Source organism: Myotis davidii, unplaced genomic scaffold (assembly GCF_000327345.1).
Source record: "Myotis davidii unplaced genomic scaffold, ASM32734v1 scaffold72, whole genome shotgun sequence".
In the NCBI taxonomy this organism is placed as follows: Eukaryota; Metazoa; Chordata; class Mammalia; order Chiroptera; family Vespertilionidae; genus Myotis; species Myotis davidii.
The window spans coordinates 4,743,192-4,749,448 of NW_006284618.1; the positions used below are offsets into that span (position 1 = coordinate 4,743,192).

General features: G+C 53.6%; 1 protein-coding gene across 1 annotated transcript in view; it reads left to right on the forward strand.

Annotated features, from left to right (window-relative positions):
• The window catches only part of MKI67 (marker of proliferation Ki-67), a 24,475-nt gene extending 18,730 nt beyond the window's left edge, over positions 1 to 5,745 (forward strand). Inside the window, 3 exon segments of the mRNA XM_015572565.1 lie at positions 13 to 1,554; positions 2,353 to 2,781; positions 4,344 to 5,745. Of these exon segments, the coding sequence (XP_015428051.1) occupies positions 13 to 1,554; positions 2,353 to 2,781; positions 4,344 to 4,409 (2,037 nt within the window). The 3' untranslated portion in view covers positions 4,410 to 5,745.
• Positions 5,746 to 6,257: the final 512 nt, after the last annotated feature.

Below are 6,257 nucleotides of genomic sequence, written 5' to 3' on the forward strand. Positions count from 1 at the left end.
CAAACACCCAAGAGGAAGGTTCAACCCATGGAAGACTTGGTTGGCTTCAAAGAGCTCTTCCAAACACCAATTCACATCGCAGAAACCGTGACTGATGACAAAATCGCTAAAACACCCTGCAAATCTCCAAAATCAGAGCCAGTCAGCACACCAACCAGCACAAAGAGACGTTCCAGGACACCTCTGGGGAAAGTGGACGTGGAGGAAGAGCTCTCATCACTCAGGAAGCCAACACCGAGACCAAGGGAAACCACACAGTCGCACAGAGAGCCAGAAGGTGAGGATAAAGGTATCACAGCATTTAAAGAAACTCCAGAACAGAAACCGGACTCAGCAGAAAATGTAACTGGAAGCAGGAGGAGATCAAGAACACCCAAGAGGAGGGTCCAACCCATTGAAGACTTGGTTGGCTTCAAGGAGCTCTTCCACACACCAGATCACATCATGGAATCATTTACTGTTGACAAAACCACCAAAATACCTTGCAAATATCAAAACCCAGAACCAGTCATCATGCTAACAGGTAGAAACAGACGTGTCAAAGCACCTCAAGGCAAAGTGGTTGTAGAAGATGAGGTCTCGGCACTCAGAAGGCCCACACGCGCACTGGGGAAAACCACAAGGTCCCACAGAGCACCAGAGGTTGCTGATAAAGATACCAAAGTGTTTATGGAAATTCCAGAAGAGAAATCGGACCCTGCAGAAAATGTAACTGAAAGCAAGAGGAGGCCAAGAACACGTAAGGAAAAGGCCCAGCCCCTAGAAGACCTGGCTGGCCTCAAAGACGAACCAGAGACTGTTGTCAAAACCACTGAAATGTCCTCCAGATCTCCACAGCCAGAAGCAGTCATGCCAGCGCGCAGGAAGAGGCAGGTCAAGGCGCCTCCCGGGAAGGTGGACATGGAGGAAGAGCTCTCAGCTCCCAGGACATCAGGGAAAACCACGCGGTCCCACAGAGAACCAGTAGACGTCAAGGTGTTCAAGGAATCTCCAAGGCAGAAACTGGGTCCTGCAGAAAACACCGAGGGCAGCAAACGCCAGCTAAGATCACGGAAGGGAAAGGCCCAGCCCCCAGAAGACCCAGCCTGCTGCCAACAACCCTTGCAAAGCTCAGTTCAGGATGAGGAACTGGGCATAGGAGCTGAGAGCGTTAGAACTCCAACGCAAGCACCCGGCCAAAGCAAACCTGCAAAGCCCAGAAGAGTCCTCTGGGCCCTGGACGTAAAGCCCGAGGAAGACCAGGTGGGCAGCAGAGACCCTGTAAAATCCAAAAGGGGGAGCAGCGTTTCCCTGCCCCCCAAGAGGAAGCGTGAAGATGGAAGTCCCACCAGAATGAGGAGGCTGCGCACTAGCACACGAGCACAGGACCCTGCAGAGAAGCCGCCACTGAAGAGGCAGCGGGCAGCTCCCCAAGAGAGGTGTGAGCCGCCTGAACCCCTGGGCGTGAAGAAGAGGCGGGGAGCTTTGGCAGAAAGCACAGAAGACATGCCCAGCGAGGACATGAAAACTAAGAATAGGGGCCGAAGAGCACCGGGGGCAACCTCCCCAGGCAAGGTGAGGATGGCTGCTGCATAGTGACTGGTCGGTGCTCTGGGGGGACGTTCTCCGATTCCGCATAATTGGTAGATCGGAAGGAACCTGAGTTTATGTGGGTGCTCCTTCCAGAAGGGTCTGCCGTGAGTGCTGAGTACCTGCGGGCCCAGCGGAAAATCCTTTGGGCTCCTCTAGAGAGACTAGGCTAATTTGGGAGAAATACAGCTAAAGTTATCACTGCAGATTTTGACAAGATTTTTCTCAGGGACTGAATGAGTTGTGTTCATCCTCAAAGATGTAGAGAGAAGGGAACAGCTCGGCCTGTTCAGACCCCACAGCCCGGAGTGCGGTACCTAACCAGTTAGAACCCTGTCCGGGAGGGATGTCCTCAGCAGAATGTAACTGTCAACTGTCAAGATTTTCAGTAGAGTAGTCACTCCTTAGGGAGAGAAGATTGGGGACTTCCGGCAGCAGGTTTCCCGGTTCTGCCTTAGTCCTTGAAGCCAGAGGAGCTCATTTACTGCCCATGTTAGGGGCATGTTCCTGTAGTGCCCTGTGATGCTCGTAACCAGACCTCACATATATGACACTGACTGAGGTTTATACCAAACTCCTTATTATGGTTTATCAGTAGAGGCGGTGATTTCTCCAAAGGAAAAAGTAGTTATCTTAGATTACTGGTGTTTTAGAAGATTAACCCGTGTAAGACGTTCAGATGAGTTTCCCTCTGAGTTCAGTTTGGGTTTTCCTCCATGTTGGGCGTTCAGATGTGCATCACTTATTCTTGGCATTTTTGTGAATGTCTTTTCCGTTTTTTAGGAAATGTCGCTGCGTTCCAGACTCCCAAATAAAGCCAGCAGCGCTGAGCAGACACCTGAGGGTCTCCTAACAGTGGACAAGGTGAAAACAAAGAGGAGTGGGAAGAAGCCCGTGACGGCCTCCCCAGAGGCCGAGAGTCAAACCCCAGAAGATGGAGCCAGGAGCTCTGCATCGGGGGACACGGTCCGTGAGAGGAGAACACGCCAGAGACCCGGGAGACAGGGGAAGGCGCCCTTGCCCAGCGCGGCCGGGGAGACAAGCGTGGAAACCCACGTGAAGACTCGGGAAGAGAGAGGAGCCCAACGTGCAGCCTCCACACACGTGAGGTCAAGAAAGGTGACAGTCCCTCCCACCGGGGACACTTCGGAGAGTCAGCCCAAACCGAGAGTGACGCGGAGCGCCAAGAGGCCTGCGGAAAAGTCACAGCAGGCAAGTCGTTTACTGCTGCACTTTTTAAACGTTTTTTACTTTATTTCTTTTAATAGTTTTTTTTTTTTTAATCCTCACTCGATGTTTTTTTCCATTGATTTTCAAAGAGAGTGGAAAGGGTGCGGGGAGAGAGAGAAACATTGATGTGAGAGAGACAACATTGACTGGTTACCTCCAGCAAGTGCCCCAGCCAGGAGGAGGATAGAACCTGCAACCCAGGTACGTGCCCTTACCTGGACTTGAACCCACAACCCTTCTGTGAGCAGCCTGATGCTCTGAGCATGAGCCATGCCGGCCAGGGCACTGTTTCGCTTTTTAACGAGCACAGAATGCTCCTGTGGCAAAAGCAAACGAACACGCTGCATGCGCGGACGGGCTCCGGGTTCTACAGCACAGAGGCGCGGGTATAAGGCGTGAGTTTCGTCGCTGTGGCTGTGGCCAGTGCTGTCTGTCCTGGGAATTCCCGTGTCAACAGCGAACTCACGTTATGAAGTCGTGGGTGAGCAGCAGGGACCTTGTCTGCGTAGTGCTTCCCGCTGCTCACTGCACCCCCGGTACTGACATCACAGGTCTCCAGGCTCCCGAGTTCAGGGACTCACCAAAGCCCAGAGGTGGCCCTGTCGGGTCCCCATAGGGTCCCTTTGGAAAGCTAGTATGACTCCACGTTGGGTGTGTCCCAAGGCACCTCTACTCTTAGGAGTCCCGGGTCAGTAGGAAGGGCTGTGTCCTGTCACCCTCCCGAGTCAGGCGCCATCTAAGTTAATGGACGGTGAGTGCCCACGGCAGGGGTCCTCAAACTTATTAAACAGGGGCCAGTTCACTGTCCCTCAGACCGTTGGAGGACCGGACTATAGTTTAAAAAACACTATGAACATATTCCTGTGTACACTGCACGTATCTTATTTTGAAGTAAAAATAAACGGGAACAAATACAATATTTGTATTTGCATGTGGCCCGCAGGCCGTAGTTTGAGGACCCCTGGCCCACGGCCTTCAGACTCACAGCCCGAGAGCTGCCTGCGCGGGATTAAGCCCACGAAGTAGGATGGCACTTACTCAGCATTTCTCTGGGGAGCTCTCCATTTTGCTGGGTTCAAAGAACAGGCTGAAAGGTCCCCTTGCTGTGAGGGGGATGCAGTTAGAGACCGGCGTCCGCGGGAACTTCCCGCTTGACCAGCAGCTGTCGGGTACGGCACCCGCTGCGTAGGCCCTGACGCGGGTCCACCCACGTCCAGGATGTTACTGAATGTCCCTGCCCCTTAGAGTCACGAGGGAACAGGCACAGCGCAACTGACGTCAGCAAAGACACAGTGACGGATCTGGTTCACGGTGGTTTGGTGGCAAATACAATAATTACTAATAACCCAAGCGTACGCCTTGTTTCCCGTACTCACTACTGTAAACCTCCATTTTGCCCCCAACCCTGGATTGTAAAACTCATCTCCGCCCTCCAAATCCCTTCTGGGAAGGGTCGCCCCAGGGAGGGTTGGGGCGCTCACAGGGCCGAGTGGGCACGGAAGTCCTCGCTTTAAGTGACCGGAGCTGCATTTCTTCCCAAACAGGAGAACGACGACGTGGGCGTCAAGAAAATAAGGACCCGAAGCCGCCGGGGCCGTGACGATGTTTAGCTCAGACGTTGGGGGGGGGGGGGGGGGGGGGGAGTAGGAATGTAGTTTAGTGATAAGTTCTAGAACAACGTTTGCTGTGAATTTAAACATGGATTCTGTAAATAATGCTATCCGGGTGCTTAAGGGAAGAAAGCTTTTAAAAAATTTCTCATTCTCAATAGTCTATTCAAAAACCCCGCCTGGAGTTATGAAGGGGGACTCCTGGGTCCCCAGAAATAACAACTTAAGGCAGGTGGGGGTGGGAGGGGAGTCTGAGCCAAGCTGTACCCTTCAACTTTGCCAATGCAGCCCTGAAGTCGACCTCTCCCAGTCAGCCCCGCCCCGTCCCAGGCTCTAGCACTTGCATTGTAAATGCTTCTGTGTTTGTCTGTGTCCCCGTCAGGACCCCAAAGGCAGGGCCCTCGGGAAGCGATAGGAAGGGGTAAGGGAAGACTCCTGGTGCTTATAGATGTGTCTTCACAGTGCAGAGGCCTGTGTCAGTGCCCTGGGGTTGGGTGTCTGCACAGGGCAGGCTCGTCCGGGACTCCAGTCACTCAGGGAATAAACGCGACCCGGAGGATGGCCTGTGACCCCATCTTCAGGGCGCAGCAGTCAGACAGACATCTCGGGGCCAACTGGTGGCATGCCTTTTTCACGTGGTATTTGCCTAAACTAGGACTGCGCTCATCTGAGAAGGACCCATCCACCCTCCCATCAACCAGGGGCTCGGTTCTCAGACTGACACCGTCTTAGCTCCTTGTGTCAGGCTCCCAGATAAAACGACGGAGCTGAGCAGACCTGGGTTCTCACATCAGCAGAACAGGTTACCGTTTTCTGAGCTTCTGCTGGCCCTGGCCCCACCTGTGCTTTTTCTGGCTCACTGTCGGCCTAGGGTGCTCTGCACCCACCGGGGACAGGAAGCAACACGAGCCGTCCTAGCGCAAGGCCATTTCTGACGGCAGCAGGCACCAGGGTCTGTCCCCGAGGGCCTGCGCTCTCGTTGCAAGGCCGTACCTCCCAATGGAGGGCATACCCCCCAGTGGAGGCTGTACTTCCCAGTTGCAGGTCAAGTCCAGACTTCCTTCCGTTTCAGGCCTAGACGTGCATCTAACTGCTGGCATCTCTGTTTTTATGTTCCACTGTGTCCTGTCCCTGTGTGTCCCCTGGTCAGAAAATAGCACACTTCCGTCCAGTCGCCTCCCCATTCACCGGCCTTGCCAGTCTGAGGAGAGAATGGAAGACGAGGTGGCTGTCCCCGAGTGTGAGTGTAAGGGCCGTGCCTGTCTGTGCCCTCCTGTCCTCTGTTTCTGGCGTGGAGCCATGTTCATATAAAAATAAACCTTTGTTAATCAACTGAGGCATCTGTCTTCATCTGTTGTGCTTTTGGCGCTGCCACCATGCAGTGGTGGGCGGAGTTCAGGGTTGTCTAAGGCCCTAAGGGAGGGAAGGTTGGGGAAGGCAGGGGGAGGGGGTTGGAGGAAGACAGGTTGAGCAGCTCACCTGTCAGGGCTGGTGACAGGCGAGCTGGCCTGGGAAGAGGAGTGGCATCATGCAACAGAAAGGACAGCCCTAGCTGGTTTGGCTCAGTGGACAGAGTGTGGGCCTGCGGACTGAAGGGTCCCAGGTTCAATTCCGGTCAAGAGCACGTGCCCGGGTTGCAGGCTCCATCCCCAGTAGGGGGTGTGCAGGAAGCAGCTGATCAATGAATGATTCTCTCACTGATGTTTCCATCTCTCCCTTTCCCTTCCTCTCTGAAATCAATAAAAATATATTTTAAATAAAGAAAAAGAAATAAAACGGACAGTCTTGGGCCTCAGAAAGGTGCTTTACTGGAAAGTGTGAGTCATAAATGTGAATTCAGGGAGGCCA